Source organism: Durotheca rogersii (assembly GCF_024521655.1).
Source record: "Durotheca rogersii strain YMJ 92031201 chromosome Unknown GGS23scaffold_12, whole genome shotgun sequence".
NCBI lineage: Eukaryota > Fungi > Ascomycota > Sordariomycetes > Xylariales > Xylariaceae > Durotheca > Durotheca rogersii.
In genome coordinates, this window is record NW_026251243.1 from 351,349 (window position 1) to 367,717 (window position 16,369).

Genomic DNA, 16,369 nt, shown 5'->3' on the forward strand with positions numbered 1-16,369 from the left:
ACATCCTCAGCATCCGCGTGTATATAACCTACCCATCCCGTCTGGATCTTTCTCCCTTTGCCCCTCCTCCCGGCCGGCCAGCCCGCGCCGTAGGTAGAACGCCGCGCGTTGCAGGAGCAGAGACCTGCCAGCTCCGAGACCGCGGCCAAACACGCGCAACCTCTCGCTGACAGGGCGGGGTAGCTGCGCTCGCTAGCACCGGAGGGTCCATCGTCCCCTCGCCGTAGAAATTGCACCCCCCCCCCCCTGCTGCGTGTCCGACTCTGCCCGGGCCAGAGAGGGCTTGCCGTGGACAGCATCCATCGCGCCCAGGAACCGACCCGTCGTAGGCGCAGCGTGCGTGCCTCCCCCGCGAGCAGTAGGTAAGACCGCGGGAAGAGCGCGGCTGCTGGGCAGTGCGGCAGCGAGTAATAAAAGTTGGTGTAATTCAATAGGTACCTCCGCTGTCCGTAGCCGGGCTGACCGCCTCGTCGTTCAACGCGCATTCGTGAACGGCCGTGGGGTGAACGGAAGCCCGGGACCAAGTTGCGCAGAAACACGAGAAGAAGCATAGTTCCTTTAGCTAGTAGTCATCACACGTCCACTGCAGAACTACAACGGCAGGTAAATAACCGAGAGTGGAGAGAGTGGAGAGAGAGAGAGAGAGAGGGTAGAACACGCGACCCACGGGCCTAACAACCTGTCATATATTACTACGGCGGCAATATGGTAAGGATGGGAGTACAGAGGGAGGGAGAGTGACGTAGAGCGGAGCGGCGTCCGGACTCTCGACGTCGTCATCCACTCCCTCCGCCGCACCACCTCCCGGGAGGCGTCTTGTCATCCCCGCCTCTCGATAATTGCGTGTACGTGTACTACAGTTCCTGCTGCACCTCGGGCACGTACGACACACCGCCGGTTCGACAGGCTTCACTTTACAAAAGCAAAACTCTACACCGCGAATCCCGGCGGAACGTCCGCCGGTGCTTCTTCTTGACAGGCTCCCGATTGAACCCTATCCTCTCCGCCGAGGATACTGACCATAACCCTCAGCTCGTCTGAGGCTGAGGTTGCCCTCCTACCGAACGCCATTTTTGTACATATACACCCCAAAAAGAGGCTACTGCCCTCGAAAGCATGCCGAGCCGGTACGCCTTGCATGCTAAAATGCCGCCCTATCCTTCCCCCCCAGTAGCCGAACAAAAGAAAAAGGTTACCATCTATCTTGGGGGAGGGTGAAAGCAATTTGCCTGGCTTGTCTGCCTGCCTTTTCTCCTTCTTTTGGTCATCTGGCCACACGGTGTTGCCCATTTGGCAAACTTCCGACTCCCTAGTTCTCTGCTGTCCGGGGCTGGTCGTCCTCGAATGTTTCTGCCCGATCTGGCTGTAGGCCTGTCCCACCGATTCTACGAGGAGAGTTCTGCCACCGGACCTAGTGCGGTGAAGGAGGGGGTTCTGACTTCGCCTTTCTGTTGCGGGTTCTCGTCGTTTGCGGCGACGACTCCCGAGGCCTGTTTCAACGGCGACGAGTTGGTGCTGCTCGAGATGTTGGCGAGGGCAAGGCTGGCGGATCGGGTGAGCGTCGCATCTCCCGTCCTGGCCAGCACATTTTGCGAATCTCTCTCGCTTTCTTGGGAACTCGATATCGACTGCAGTGTCGGCCGTCGAGCAACTCTCCTGCCACGTCCGAACGAATCCGAGCTCCGCAGGTAGTAGCAGTCCTCCTCTGACGATGAGTCGGTGTCGGGGATGATGGATCGCCTCCGTCGGTGACTTTTCCGCCTCGGGGTCTCGTCTGAGATATCTGAGGATTCCAGGGACATGCTCCGCCGCCTCCGGTTCGAGGTAGTATTCTTGGGGATGGTTTTGTGGAGGGTCGACGTCGACTCGAAGTCGAAAGGAAGCTCGCCGCTCCTAAGCTTGGCTTCCATGGCCCTCTCGTGAACCAGACGGCTTAGCCTGGAGTTGGCCCCATCGCCCGTGGTGGTCTTACGACTGACGTAGCTTGCCGTGCTCCCGGTCCTACTGACGGGCACCTTTCCCTCCATGATTTTGGCCGGCGGGGGGGGCTGCAACATCCACATGTGGGCATTTTGGTGGGCGGGCCGCTGGCGCACGATCGGGGGGTGATAATCGTTAACCGGGGGGTTCCTTGGGGCGAAGTAGAAGTTGTGTCTGTCTTCGTCGGTGATGGTCTTGGGTTCCTTTCCTAGACCCACTTCGAGAAGTCGGCCGGCTGATGAGCCCGCATGCTTAATAGCGTCCATCAGCTTGTGCCCTGTCCAAGATCGCTGATCGTGGCCCCATAATTCTTCGTCCTCCCTCTGATACCGCTTCCGGTTCCAGTCGTCGGACAGGGTGGTGGAGAAGCTGAGCTTGGCATCGTCTACGACGACGGTATGGCTGCTGCCCGGGCTCGTGCTGTTGACCCTCGTACTGCTGCTTGCGGCTATGCTCGAGTTCTCTTTTCCGGAGCTATTCAAGCGTTTCTGACTGATATTCTTACTCCCGCTTTGGTACTTTTTAGACTCTATGTGGGGACCCATCATGATTTCCTCGGACCAGTACGGGTTGGTGTTGAAGGGGTCCGGGTGCTGGTACGATCCGGGATTCTTGGCCAATATGCGTGCCTTCTCCTCACGCTCCTTCTTGGCTAACGCCTTGGATTGCTGGTGGTGTCTTGCCTGGAGACATGGTGCACAGGAGACGAAGTAGAAGATGGCAGACTGGACAGCAACGGCAAACGACATGGTCAGCTCCGGGGGATAGGGGGGCAGACTCTTTGAACGAGACGTTAGGACGTGCCGAGCGGTGGCCTATGTCGAAAACGAGGTGGCAATCAACGGCAGCTGCATTGGGGATGTTCTTTCGGGTCGGTCGATACTCTGTAGAGGGCGGTGTCGGCAGTATTGTTCTTGGGGTCGGCTGGAGGGAGCTAGAGGACAGAACAATGGTTTATGCGTGTTTGTGAACAAGGCCAGACGACTTCACGTGGGACGGGCGTGCATATGGCCAAGAAACTGCACTTCTTGAAGAGGCGGGGAGGGGGGACTAATCAATTTGGACGGACGACAACCCAAGACTAGCACATCAAGGTTTGCTCCAGGTTCATTCGAAAAGGAGAAGGCTGCCTGAGGTTGAGCTCAGCCTTAGAGGTGAGAGTAGAACGTTGCTCAGGCCCTAGAGCGGAGGGGCGGGCTGACACAGACACAATGGGTATATATAGGGGGGGAGGGGGGAGGGGGCAGTCTGTAGTAGTAACGGTTGGTTAAATAGGGAACTCGGTAGGTAGGTCGGTATAGAGAGATGACGATTAGAAACGGACCGATCGGCGGAGTGGTCGAGTCTGCGACATCAGAGAGAACGGAACTAGTTGGTGTTGGTGTGTCGGCGTGTCGTCGGAACGCTTCGAGCGGAAATAAGGGTACAAACGAGCGGCGGCTAGGATGATGACAGGTGGGATTACGGAATCCGCGGTAGAGGGGAGTAGGAGGATGGGGGGTAGGGGGGGAGGGGGGATCCCAAGTAGCAGGAAGTGGTGGTGGATGTTGGTGTTGGCGACGTCAACGTCGACGTCGACGGAGTGGAAGAATAATGTCAAGAGTCTCTCCTATCCGTATTGGTGGACGAATCGAAAGTATGGACACAAGAGAAGGAGAAGGGAGATTGAAACGAACGGGCTAAGGGAGAGACTAGCAGAACAAGGACGGTTAGAACAATGGGCAAAGGAAGGGAGACCAGCCGGCAGTGCGGCGTGGAGAGGGTGTGTGTGTGTGTGTGAGAGAAACAGGCAGAGAGGAGGAGCTGCGTTGTCCGATTCTGGTAAGTCGAAGGTGTTGTAAGTTGTTCTCCTCTCCTCGCTAGTGGCCTCCCCCCCCCCGGCACAAGGTGGCGTCGGTCCAAGTGGGTGGAATTGGAATTGAAATTGGGATTGGGATTGGATCGCGAGGGCATTGGAAACGCAAGGCAAATGGGCGAAGAAGGGAGATCTCAGGGGGGGGGGTGGGAAGAGGTGGAGGGGTGGAGAACTCCTATCTTTTCCCTGGCCGGGTTTTGGCAGGGGTCGCACGCTTCATCTAAGGCGTGCCTGCTTACTTGGGTAGGTAGGTACCTAACTCATAAGGTACCTAGCTAACTCTAAGGTACAGGGCTAGCCTATTGGGGGCTTGCTGTCGGATACGCTCTCCGGACAGAGGACGGAGGTACCGGCGTGCGTACTCATCGACCTCTGCTGCCCGTGTTTCCCCCCCTTCGTAACTGTTTTAGGTACCTACCCTCCTACATAGAGATACCTACACATGTATGTACCGCCACGAGAGGTACCGGTCACCTGACCATCTCCGCAACAACCTTCCGGCGCGGCCCCGCCGTCCCGCCTGGCGTCGCTGAGTGGTTCGTCGACGTCGCTGCGGGGGCCGCCCATTACACGAGTTGGAATTGGACAATGCAAATCCGAAGGGAATCCAACTATACCCACTATGTACATACGTACATACCGACCTGCACATGCAACTCCCCCCCCCCACCACCACCGCCCGAGCATCCGTGTACGTACCTACGTACATACAATATACTCATACATGTACATCCCCTCAGAGGCACCTCCATCCGATACAGCGCAGGCACGAAACAACAAACAGCAGGCAGATCCCATCACCACTTACGTAGTACTTCCTCTATCTATGAGTAGAGGTAGTCCTCTCCTCTCCTCTCCTCTCTCCTCTCGCCCTCTCTCTCTCACCATATATATATAGAGAGAGAGAGAGAGATTCGTTACGTGTACGTGTGCATCGCATTCCTCATTCCCATGCCGAATCGCATCCCGTGCCCCGCACGCCGTAGCAATTCCCCACGAGCCTGCCACACATCTGTTACCTACGCGCGTAGTATACGTGGATTACGTCTACGTACGGACAATTGCCTTAGGTAGGTACAATAAACCTACCCAAACGTGCATGCATGCGCGTCCTACGTTGAGGGTGCATTTCGCTGTCGAACCGAAATGCATAATTCCCTGCATTAATATGGGACGAGCCCCTCCCTCCCCCCTCCCTGCCTAGTCCCTCCCCGCCCTTCCGCCCTCTGCTCAATCCGCCTAGGAATTCCAAACCTCTCCCCCTTCCCCCCCCGTGCCGCTTTGCCGCTCCGTAACTGGGTGAGACAGTTGCTACAGAAATAGGTAAATAAATAAAAAAGACACGCAGGTGTGCGGAGAGAGGGAGTCGGCAGCAGCATGTGAAGAAGAGGATCAAGTGACGAGATCACACCCAACCCAGCGCTCACACGTGCTGTGGTTCGCGGCATCGCTACGACTACCCTGCCTACTTCTCTCTGAAACGCTGACCTGCAAATGAGGTTACGAGGTGAAGATACCTGGGCAGGGGGGAAGTGGGAGGGGGAGGGGAGGGGGTGCATGGATTATGATATATACGGTAGGTACATGCAAATATAGAATGGAGGGTGTATGTAGAGGTACCTAGGCAGGTTGTGTTGCAGTAGTACGCGTTACGCCTCCGACTCCACGTGGCGGGACATCCCCCCCTTCCCATCGCCGCCGTTCTCCCAGACAGCAGCACCCGGAGGCCGACCGTCGTCGTCATCCAAAGCCAAAAAAAAAAAAAAAACAGAGGCGCGCAAGATTGCGGATGCCATCTCCCCCCATCCGCCGCATCATAGACATGCTTTCCTGCGGGCCCGGACTCGAGAGCGAGAGAATGCACCCGATCAATAAAAACGCCGCAAAGTACCGAGTTGGCAAATAGGCAGTGTATCGTCAGGTGCGCCGCCCCACCAGCCAGCAGCAAGGCAGCGTCAAAATTGCAATAGCTGCCGCCGTGTGCGCGCAGAGGCACATATATGTATGCCTCACGCACCCGGAGCTGGCACTGCTCGAGGCAAGTTATCTTCGTCGCCCCAGAGACAGACATGTCACCTCCGGGCTCTCTGCCTGCCTGGTCGGTCACCTTTTGAGACAGCTCAGCTAGCATTCTGCGCTACATGCGCGCTTAGTACGCCGCCACACGCAATATACACATCCAGACCTGCCTACCGACGCCTATGATGCGCAGGTAGGTCATGCACATACAGGAGGGCCGTAATAGATTTGTCTACGCCCGCTCCACCAACTCCGATTGGCAGCGGCTCTCCATAGCGCACATACATCGGTCCCATCATCCCAGCCGCCCCCTTCATTCGCCCTTCTCTCCTCCCTCTCTGCGTGGCGGAATGCCATACCAACACGCCTACGCATACCCAAGTACGGACGGGCACGTCGTGGCATTCGGAGAGACGACTATCCGACTTTACGAGACCTGCCTGCTGCGCCTTGTGCTGGAAAGAAAAAGGAGGGGGAAAAGGGGGGGGGGGGGGGCGTCCGTATGGACCCGTACGCGTTGCCTAATGTAGGTACCTAGCATATATATCCGCCCAACCTACTACGTATACCAGACGCTCGATACGATACCTCCAGCATTCAGGCAATATGTGAACTCTCCGTCACGTCTCTCTCTTTACCTACCTCCCACACATAAACTTAGCTACCTACCGAGCCCAAATCCACTAGACGATGGCCACGGCACCACGAGGCCCGACATCCGCGCTCGGCTCCGCACGGCACGGCACGGCATATATACGTGCGCACGCCGCATAGCCCCCACCACTCCACGCGCGCAACGCCGCCCAGCCGATAAGCGCTCGACCGGAAGCGGATTCCGCGACGTTCCCGTGGTCAGAGCCTAGGGCTCTCTGTCTGTCTCTCCGTCCCCACCCCCGAACCTCTCGAGGCCCGGCAGCAGCAGCAGCAGCAACGACGTTACTACTCCCTTACATGCCTGCCTCCCACCGTACATACGTAGGTATGCGTAATCCCTACACAGCCAGCCCGCCAGCCAAGCCAGGGGAACGAATGTCGGAAGCGTAGCCCCCCCCCTCCTCATCCCTCCCTCTTCTTCGCCTCTGCGCGCCTCGCGGCATCCTCCATCCCTTGCCGCACCCCCCTCCGGCTGCTGATTCGCGCAGACGGCGCCATGCACCCGTGCGCGGGTAGACGGGTGGATATGCGCATACACGATGTGCTACCTGTACCTACGTCTGTACGCACGTATCATGTAGGTACGTAGGTATGTAAGAAGACAACGAAAAAAAGAAAGGGGGGGGGCTGTGCTCGGGAACGGCGCGTACGCGCATACATATACCTACATACCTGCGCCGCCGACATACACCACGCTGTCCCATCTGCGCGCTTGGGGGCAGAAATGCGTGCCCCACACCAGTCTGGCCTACGACTAGGAGGCTAGGTAACATATCCGCCCGTCAGGGAGGGACAGTACACGGAGGAGGCGACGCTCGGTCGACATTGACGAACCCCGCGCGTCCTCCTGTCGCTATCATTGTTACGTCTACCGCAGATACTTTGTCATCTTCGATCATCGAGTCTTGGATGCGGACGCTTTGTTTTTTTTTTCCTAAATTCTATTTTCATTCCGAGGCCGAGACTGTAGTACATATCTGCTCCATTGCCAGTATACCTGCATACCTGTAGCCACTCCTGCTGTACACTCATGTGTCCGGAAGTGGGCTGCGACGGTGGAGAAGACGACAACAGCGGCGGCTGGTATCGGCGGCGATGATGTGGCCGTAACAGAAGACCTTCAGAGAATTTCCCATTTCCTCTCGCAACCGGTCCGGTCACCTTCCACCGCGCTATAACCCCGCTGCCTAGTAATTCATACTTTGGTCCGTCGAAAGCAAAAAAAACAACGCGTCTCAAAAATTCAGGTGTTCTCATCATCGCAGGAGTAAGAGAGAGGGGGGGGGGGGGGGCAGTGGGACATGGCTGACACAGACGGACGGTGGAAAAGGAGAAAAACAAGAAAGGGTAGCTGAGCTGTTCTGACCTGCTACGAACTACCAATTAGGAATCGAAGGAAAAATCTCGTATCTATTTGCTGTCGGTGGACGCCGAACTAGCAGATATCTCTCGTGGCCACATAGGAGCGACCTTATATTTGACGTCGAATTTGTATAAAGTGAAGCAAGACGGCCTTCTCGTCGAGACTGACCGCGGGGTGGAGAAACGTCAAGGTAACCTAGTACCCGTGATAGGCGACTAGGTTGGTATGGCACACCTGAGGGGGTAAAAATAGAAAAGAAAAGGCAAACCCATTACTTGCCCAATCCAAAGTCCAAGCCGTACTTTTTACGTGTGGGGTGGGAGGACGGAGGGATGCTCAACGTCCATGTATTCGTAGGAATGATCCGTGGAGGGTAATGTACAATGTCGAGGTCGACCACCGGGTCCGGGGGGGGGACGACGGTGGATGGTGTGCATTGCTTCGCGCCGGCGAGAGCAAATAATTTATAAGGAGAAAAGAGGTGAACCGGACCACGTTCACGGCCAAGTGCGTCCGTCAGCCGACTACACATCCCACTCCTGCTCGACTTCCTCATTATCCTCCGTCTCCTCGGGAGTGAGAGCGGCAAAAGAAGAGTTGCTGGTGATGGGCTTCTTGTTGGTGCCGTTAACCGGGACCGAAGCCTTGGCAGCCGGTGCGCCGCCGGTACCATTCGTGGCCGGAACCGACGGGGCTGACGTCTCGCCGGGGGCTTCCTTCTTCTTGCCCTTCTTCTTAGTCTTGACTTCGCTCCACGAGTCTTCCTGTCGGATCATCTCCATCTGCTCCTCCTCAGAAGGTATGCCGGCCACCCATTCGTCAGACTTCTTGTCTTTAGCAGTCGTAGCACCGTTCGACGTGTTCTGTTTGACTGGCTTGACATTACGTTGTTGCTCGAACGTATCTAACGGCTGCACGACATCCTTGCTGTCAGAAGAAGCCTTCTTGTTTCCATTCCAGGCATTCTCGGTGTTGGCCATGAAGGATGATCCGTCCTTGGCAGCTCGTCCCTCGGCGATGCGAGCAGTTCGTCGTTGCTGCTCCATCTTGACCTTGCGTTCCTTCTCATCCTCTTCTCGGGCAGCCTTGGCAGCCTCGACCTTCTTTCGGTTTTGGCGTTGTTTCTTCGTCTCGACAACCTCAGGTGCCTTCTGCTTTCGCTCCTTGGGCTTCTTAGCATCGACATCGGTAAGACGTAGAACGGTAGGACCGGAAGGAAGAGGCTCTAGCATGTCAGCTACACCATGTTCGTCGGCGGCTCCGACGACAGGGGAAATTTGCGGGGACAAGTCGTCATCGGCATCGTCCGCGTGGGAAGAGGGAGCAGAAGCCTTCTTCTCATCAGGGAGTTCTTGGGCCTTGGACTGCTTGATGGACTTTTGCTTCTTCTCGTCCGACTTCTTGTTATTGAACTTGGTTCCGGTGTGGACATTGGACAATTGACGGGCAAATTCTCGGTCGGCTTTGCGACCGGCAGCTTCGTCCTCTTCTCGATTGTACTCGACACTCGATGTGAAAGCTTCGCTAGTTGGACTCGTAGGTGCTTTGGGCTTTGGTTTTGTAGGTTTTTCTGTCTTCTTAGCATCACCAACCGAGTCAGTGCTAGCCTGTTTTCCAGACTGCTTCGGGGCAGAACCGTAACGGTCGGTTGCTTTCTTCTGCTTCTGCTGACTTGAGTACCAGAGGGCTACACCCAGCCCGAGCAAGACTGCCCATCCGCCAATAGTGGTGAGGGTCGAGTGATCGGAGGAATGGTCCATGGTGGGCCGAGGTTTCAGAACGGGTCCGTTATGATAGCTGAATCACCACTGGGGCCGGTGCCAGATGGACGACGGACTAGGGGAGGTTGACGCGATGGTGGCACGCACAGAGTGCCCCCAAGAGTGGAGTGTAGATATCGAAATGGCCGGAGGTGCGAGGTGCGCGTCCTGCCTCGTGCTCTGTGCCCCGTTACGTGTTCTCAGGCACAGGGCGTGCAAAAAAGAGGATGGGGGAGTCGGACAGCGGATGGGAGAGATCGTGCTCCAATCGCCCTCCAATCGCCCTCCGCGTCCTCGACCAGGTGAAATCCAAGGCCGAGGGCCAAAGGCAGGCGATGTGTCGAAGCCGAGTCCGGAGATTGGCTGGTTGGCTGGTGGTAATTTGTACGAAGAAGAGGGAAAAAAAGAGGATTCCGGATCATAGGATGTACACAGTGGGAGTGGGGAGTTGGAAGGAAGAGGAGATGAGGATTGCCCGGTGCAATCGGACTGCCTCGGAGATGGTTGATGTGATGGATATAGCAGAGATGGTCAGTGGTAAGGCGATCGCAAGCATCGGAGGGGGGGGGGGTTAATGAATGAATGGACAGATAGGTGGACGGGTGATTTGGTGAGATAGGTAGAGGAATGGAATGGGTGGATGGATGGGATGAGACAGAACAGAATGGGCTTACCTTGGGATAAGAGGTTGTGCTGTCATTAACAGCGCCGAGCCAATCGGAATGGGCTTTGACCAATACGAAAGTCTGGAAGTAGAAGGTTATCAGTTTAAGGGGGTCGAAGTGGTACAGCTGTCCAAACTCCGTACCGGGTACACCTGGGATGTACCTCAAAACCGGTCTATGCTGGTTAGTTGCTTATAATACGTTTCGTATTCCAGTAAGAGGGTTATGTACTTAGGTACCTTAAGTACCTCCCACCTCCCACCTCCTCTCTCTGTAGCACCTGCATGGTGTTTATGACTAGGTAGGCATTATAAATCCCGTTGCGCTTACCTGCAATGCTACCACGAGCACATACGTACCTCCCTCTAGGTACCTAGGTACCTAAGGTAAGGACTAAAGCATAAGTACCTACCTACCTAGAGGTGGGTAGAGAATAATTACCTCCTGAGAGGTACCTACGCAGATATAGATAAAGATACGTAATAGGCTAACTACCTATATAGAATATACATAGATTAATACGTGCCTATGTGGTAGCTTTTGATAATTCATTCTACTTAGGCCGTTAGCACGTATTTCGCGTATAAATCTCCAGTTGCCTTCTACTTTTCTCCCTCTTCTCCAGGTACGTACCTGCCTGGTACCTGCCTCTACCCCTACTACCCTACCTACCTACCTCCTCCCCTCTTAGGTACATATATCCTGCAGGTACCTCAGTTTTAAAGGCGTATTAGTGTGCCACCCGCTGGAATATGTGGGTACCTAGGAGAAGCAGGTTAGCCTCCGCTTCGGTTCTATGGCTCGGTGCATAGAAAAACCCCCTAACCGGGCATCCAATCCATCCCACCCATCCCCATCTCCGATCCGCCCTGTTCTGCTCTGTCCCGCGCTGCTTCGCGTAGTACGCAGCAACAATGGCTGGGTGTTCGGGTTTCTTGCTTCCCATTCTGACTCGCTTGGCAGCAGAATGGAAAGATGACACTGGGGCCGAGCGTGTAGCCAGCATTCAACACAAGTCTGGCGTGATTCGCAACAAATTGCGGCATCCCACTCAGAACCACAGCTTGTGTGCACACATATGGGTTGTTATATCGACTCTCCGGGTTTCGGTTGGTGAAAAACCGCCGTCGTGCAGCGGGTGCCGAGATCGCGATAGCCCGTGTATAGATGCCCAGGCAATATTAATCACTCTTCAACGTTGCCACATATCAAGCATTATTACCTGTCGGCCATTCGTAAAGCTCGTCGTCGTCACCCTGCTTGGCTGGCACCGGGGCAATTCGATCCAGAATCTCTTACTTCAAGATTTGCTAAATTATATTTCCCCCTTTTGATGGAGATGATCCCAACGATGCTACGTTACGTAATAGCCCTCCTATTCGTATTAGCGGCTGTGGTCGGAGCTACGAACCTTTCCGCTCGACTTATTACCCAGCATTAACACAAGATACATCGCGACAGGCGAGAAGATTCGGTCCTTGGCTTCCACACATATACCTATGCATATGCCCATGGATGTAACGCAGGCCATGTCTGTATGTGCCTTGGGTATATATTTCTCGGCTTCCTTACTCAGACACGCAGCATTGCTATGTATGATGCCGGTAAGCGCGTACCTCCCTACTTTATATTCGCATACGCTCCCGCGCCCGCTTGGGTTTGATACGGAGGCGAGTCGGTACGTGAAGACAACCTACATTCTTTCTCATCGCTACTCGCGGCAGGCCTAGGATTTCGCGTCAAATAGCTAAAGCCGTTAAAATGCTTCCTCTAGTTGGGACTCGATGCGCCATCCCCGTGCACCGACTCCCGTGTTACAAAGGACGTGTCTCTAACATCTTTACGTGACACCAACCAAGTCATCAACAGAGAGACGAGTTTATTAAGAATCCCGAGGCTATCGGGTTTGCTTGTCGCGAAATGGGGATACCACCTGGTCGGCCATGCTCGGCTCCAGCTCATCCCTCGCGATTTTAGGTAGCGATACTAGTAACTTGGAACCTACCTATCTGTATCACAACTTGGCACGCCTACGTCTAGTATCCGTGTTCATTTAATTCCGCCCTGTGAAGATAGACACTTATACTACTACTTAACTTCTCAGCCGGGGCGCGAGCCAGTCACAAGACACACAATACCTTCGGACATGTCGCCTCTACCGCCGCTCTCGATCGCTGAGAACCTAGTTGAGGCTCTTCGCTTAGACAGAAAACAGCGACAGCAAATAGGCAAGGTTAGATAAGGTATTCGCCGATCTCGCCTAACTAAGTCGCCTCCCCCCAGCAGCTGAAACGTGGGCATACCGATATATATCTGGGTGGCCAGCGCGCTTCTCCATTTGCTATTTCGCTCGCCGGCAGGTCTTCCGATGCCACCAAGCCTCTAGTATAGCCCAATAGACGGTTGGCCATTTGTCATGTTCTCTCTCACGAGGTGCTGTGTAGGACTAGCTAGCTACCTACGCAGTTCAGTTTCTAGCCAGCACATCCCGCTACCAACACAACCCCCATCGCGATGACCCCTTACGTAAGCCGGGTTTTGGTGTCGATTGTCTCGCCTTATCAAAAAGGAGGCGAGGGGGGTGCGAGGGCGGAGGGGTGCGGGGGTTGCAGGCTTGGGTACGACGGTACATACGACGTAGCGCAGCCCGCGCTCCACGCCGGAGGACTCGCGCAGATCCGGGTCTCGCAGGTGACCGACGGCCAGGTCTCGCAGGTCACACACGCGCAGCCAGCGGATACGAAAAAGTACCTACTATTCAATGCCATACCGAATCACGGCCCTAACAAACCTGTCTGCAGCAGCCGCGGGTTTGCGGTGTAGCTGGATCCCGTTAGCAGGAGGCATCTTTCTTTTTTCTCCCCCATCTTGAACTTCGGAGCGAAACCCCTCGACGGCCTAGATAAGTAAGCCTCCACCGCCTGAGCGCATAGAGACCGAGAGACGAGGAACACACGCAGGCCCGCAAGCACGCAGCTGACACCCCCCAGGACGAGACTCGACGTTAAGCTCACGGTCGCGCAGCCATGGCTCCGAGAAAGATCATCATAGATACCGATCCAGGTTCGTCAAGACCCGGCCACAGCTGCCGATGAGGCACACACCCGCGTACGCACACAACGAAGGCCCGTTCTAACCCACCCATGTGCGTTCGCAGGCGCGGACGACGTCCTGGCCATGCTCTTGGCCCTGGCCTCCTCGCCGGACGAGCTGCAGGTGCTGCTGATCGCCGCGACGTACGGCAACGTGGCGCGGGAGGCCTGCGTGCGCAACGTGGTCGCCATGTTCCACGTGCTCGACCACGAGATGGAGTGGCGCCGCGCCCGCGGCCTGCCCCTCGGCTTCGAGGCTCTGCGTACCTACAAGCCTGTCGTCGCCATCGGGCCCGCCCACGCCCTCGAGGACGGCGTCCTCAAGGCCGACGGCTTCCGTGAGTCTCGGCCGTGACCTGGCACTCCTTTACGTCCCTTGTCGAAGCGACGAGAAAGGGGTCAGCTAACGCGCTAGGTGGATCATCCGCGACATAGATGGAGCTGACGGCTTACACGGCGTTCATGAAGCCGTACGTCAAGCTCCCCGCCGCGCCCCCCCCCCCCCCCCCCCCCCCCAACCCACCTAACAATCTTAGCAGCTTGAGAGACTGACTAACCTGACCTCGCGCGGTAAAGCACCCCCACCTATCGCCGGACGACACCTGGGAGACGCTCTTCGAAGAAGGGGCCCCGGCCGAGGAGAGCCTGCCGCTGTACTGCAAGTACTTTACGGCGTCGCGCGCGCCGGCGCACCGCGAGATCCTGCGCATCCTGCGCGAGGAGCCAGCCGACACCGTCTCGATCTGCGTGCTCGGCCCGCTAACGAACCTCGCGCTCGCCGCTTCCGAGGACCCCGAGACCTTCCTCCGCGTGCGCGAGGTCGCCGTCATGGGCGGTGCCGTCGAGGTCCCCGGCAACGTGACCCCCGTCGCCGAGTTCAACACCTACGCGGATCCCGTCGCCGCCGCTCGCGTCTTCGCCCTCACCTCCTCCGTACCGAGCTTCACCATGCCCCCTACGCCTGTCGCCGCCGCCGTGGCCCCGCTGCCGCCCTACCCCGAGTCCCTGCCCCGCACCCTCAACCTGAGCCTGTTCCCGCTCGACATCACGACGCCGCATCTGCTCAACGTGAGCTACTTCGACGCGCGGATCGCGGCGCCGCTCGCCGCCGGCAGCCCGCTCGCGACCTGGGTCGAATCGTTCATGGGCGGCATCTTCCGCCAGATCCGGCGCATCGTCGGCGACTCGGGCGAGGAGCCCGGCCTCTCGCTACACGACCCCCTCACCGTCTGGTACATGCTGACCTCGAACGGGGCCGACTCCGCCTGGAGGCTCGCCCCCGGCAGCCCCGAGGACATCCGCGTCGAGTGCTCGGGCCAGTGGACCCACGGCATGCACATCCGCGACCGTCGCGGTCGTGCGCGCGCCCTCGACCCCACTCACCCCGAGATCCCTGGCGATAAGTACTCTTGGCTCAGCTTCTCGCGCGGCAACCGCATTAACCGCTACGTCACCAGCCCTGGCTACGACGTCTTCGCGCCGTACCTAATGGAGCGGCTGTTCGGGCGGGAGAGGGAGGCCTTACCCTCATCGGACAACCCTAAAGGAGAATAAAACTGAGGCAGAAAGCTGGAGGAGAGAGAGGAGGGAATAGGAGATGTGTTATATATCCGATGGTCACGTAGTTAGCGAAATTGAAGAACGCGGGCGCCTTTTTAGAGGGTCACGTAATTTGCGGTAGGATGAAGACGGCGGGTTGTAGAAATTAATAACGGTGGCGATGATGACGGAGGAAGACAGGGGAGAGAAAGGCGTCAGCAGCACGCAAAATATGGTATCATATTTGATCGGAGCATACCTACCCTATTGAGATGTAGTAGAACTCCCAAAAGAACATCCCCTCTCTCCTCACATAAATGCAATTTTTCGTCCACTCTTATCCTCAAACGCCGTACCCGTATGCAATCCATTCTTCCTCCCATCTTTTCGTTCTCCCCCGGCTTCGAGAAGCTGCTAAGCGACTCTGGCCATCGTAGTAACGGTAGAAGGGCGAGAAGGACGAGAGGTGGTTATAGTAATGGCGGTAGTCGGTCATGGCACTAGATGAGCGATACCGTCCGTCCGTCCGTCCTATATATGCTTGATGCCGCCGATGGCCGACCCCTTCACCTCCTGCCAGTTGATGCTTTCGTCGAGCGGCCCGTCCACCAAGCCCACCACGCACACGTTGTCGCCCCGGACGAGGTAGAGGCCCAGCGGCACCTCGGTCGACGGCTCGCTGTCGTCGGGCGTGCGGATAACGCGCTCGACCGTCTGTCCGAGAACCTGCGAGTTCGACGAGACGCGCGTTAGGGATGTAGTTCGGCCGGAGAGAGAGGGGGGGCTCGAATCATCGTTCGAACGGGGGTAGGGAGCCGGGGAGCTGAGGAGGGGGGGACGGAAGAAGAGACGGAGGAGGGGAAGCGACGACGACGAGGACGACGGTTGCGCTCGTTCCACTCACCAAGTTCGTCAGTTGGTCGCAGCTTAAGAGGTTCCCCACTAACGTTCGGGAGTCGGCCGTTATGACCAGGACCTTTTCTAATATCGGATTGTCAGGCGAAGTTTCACGCTTGTAGGCTTTGCAGGCCTTGCCCCCTCCCTCCCCACCTCTACCTCCCCTTCGCTCCCTTCCAAAGCTACCGTATACATGTCGCGCAGCTATACGGATCGAGCTAGGGAGGGGAAGAAGGTAGGCAAGACGAGGGCCACTGCGGGGCGCTGGGGCGACTTACTATTAATGTACGAACCGAGGTTCGACATGGTGCTGTCGACGGTCGAGCGTGGGACGACGACGAGGACGACGATGTCGAAACGGGAGGGAGATCCGCGAGGTTTCGAGGGGGCTGAGGAGGAGGAGGAGGAGGAGGAGGATATTTGCGGGGCAGCCGTGGTTCGGCTACGCAGCCGCTAATAGATAGGTATCGAGATTAGTCGAGGCGGAGGTATTGCGGCTCGGACATCGAAGCGGTGACGATAGCAGAAGCTTTTCTTCTTCTTTG

The 16,369-nt window shown here is 56.8% G+C and overlaps 5 protein-coding genes across 5 annotated transcripts; 2 read left to right on the top strand and 3 right to left on the bottom strand.

Annotated features, from left to right (window-relative positions):
• Positions 1–968: 968 nt before the first annotated feature.
• GGS23DRAFT_82513 (uncharacterized protein) lies at positions 969–3,077 on the bottom strand. Its single transcript, XM_051521314.1, has one exon. The coding sequence runs from the start codon at positions 2,727–2,729 to the stop codon at positions 1,386–1,388; it is 1,344 nt and encodes a 447-aa protein (XP_051371283.1). The 5' UTR covers positions 2,730–3,077; the 3' UTR covers positions 969–1,385.
• Positions 3,078–8,041: 4,964 nt separating this feature from the next.
• On the bottom strand, positions 8,042–9,731 carry GGS23DRAFT_82537 (uncharacterized protein). The gene is made up of 2 exons (XM_051521315.1): positions 8,147–9,731; positions 8,042–8,066 (listed from the first exon to the last, which is right to left on the bottom strand). The coding sequence occupies exon 1, from the start codon at positions 9,629–9,631 to the stop codon at positions 8,396–8,398; it is 1,236 nt and encodes a 411-aa protein (XP_051371284.1). The 5' UTR covers positions 9,632–9,731; the 3' UTR covers positions 8,042–8,066; positions 8,147–8,395.
• Positions 9,732–10,925: 1,194 nt separating this feature from the next.
• On the top strand, positions 10,926–12,092 carry GGS23DRAFT_570864 (uncharacterized protein). The gene is made up of 2 exons (XM_051516538.1): positions 10,926–11,058; positions 11,123–12,092. Exon 2 carries the CDS (start codon positions 11,211–11,213, stop codon positions 11,628–11,630), a length of 420 nt encoding a protein of 139 aa, XP_051371285.1. The 5' UTR covers positions 10,926–11,058; positions 11,123–11,210; the 3' UTR covers positions 11,631–12,092.
• A 1,283-nt stretch (positions 12,093–13,375) lies between these two features.
• On the top strand, positions 13,376–15,187 carry GGS23DRAFT_82716 (nucleoside hydrolase). The gene is made up of 3 exons (XM_051521317.1): positions 13,376–13,726; positions 13,824–13,858; positions 13,965–15,187. Exons 1-3 carry the CDS (start codon positions 13,474–13,476, stop codon positions 14,940–14,942), a joined length of 1,266 nt encoding a protein of 421 aa, XP_051371286.1. The 5' UTR covers positions 13,376–13,473; the 3' UTR covers positions 14,943–15,187.
• On the bottom strand, positions 15,187–16,324 carry GGS23DRAFT_82594 (Sm-like ribonucleoprotein). Its single transcript, XM_051521316.1, has 3 exons — positions 16,103–16,324; positions 15,832–15,908; positions 15,187–15,653 (listed from the first exon to the last, which is right to left on the bottom strand). The coding sequence occupies exons 1-3, from the start codon at positions 16,128–16,130 to the stop codon at positions 15,459–15,461; spliced, it is 300 nt and encodes a 99-aa protein (XP_051371287.1). The 5' UTR covers positions 16,131–16,324; the 3' UTR covers positions 15,187–15,458.
• Positions 16,325–16,369: the final 45 nt, after the last annotated feature.

Excerpts from the sequence above, each read along its gene's own strand:
- GGS23DRAFT_82513 (XM_051521314.1), bottom strand. The coding sequence starts at position 2,729 with ATGTCGTTTGCCGTTGCTGTCCAGTCTGCCATCTTCTACTTCGTCTCC.
- GGS23DRAFT_82537 (XM_051521315.1), bottom strand. The coding sequence starts at position 9,631 with ATGGACCATTCCTCCGATCACTCGACCCTCACCACTATTGGCGGATGG.
- GGS23DRAFT_570864 (XM_051516538.1), top strand. The coding sequence starts at position 11,211 with ATGGCTGGGTGTTCGGGTTTCTTGCTTCCCATTCTGACTCGCTTGGCA.
- GGS23DRAFT_82716 (XM_051521317.1), top strand. The coding sequence starts at position 13,474 with ATGCTCTTGGCCCTGGCCTCCTCGCCGGACGAGCTGCAGGTGCTGCTG. Across the intron at positions 13,727-13,823 it reads CCTCAAGGCCGACGGCTTCC|ATGGAGCTGACGGCTTACAC; the intron begins GTGAGTCTCGGC and ends TCCGCGACATAG. Across the intron at positions 13,859-13,964 it reads TACACGGCGTTCATGAAGCC|CACCCCCACCTATCGCCGGA; the intron begins GTACGTCAAGCT and ends CGCGCGGTAAAG.
- GGS23DRAFT_82594 (XM_051521316.1), bottom strand. The coding sequence starts at position 16,130 with ATGTCGAACCTCGGTTCGTACATTAATA. Across the intron at positions 15,909-16,102 it reads CCTCGGTTCGTACATTAATA|AAAAGGTCCTGGTCATAACG; the intron begins GTAAGTCGCCCC and ends ATCCGATATTAG. Across the intron at positions 15,654-15,831 it reads GCGACCAACTGACGAACTTG|GTTCTCGGACAGACGGTCGA; the intron begins GTGAGTGGAACG and ends TCGAACTCGCAG.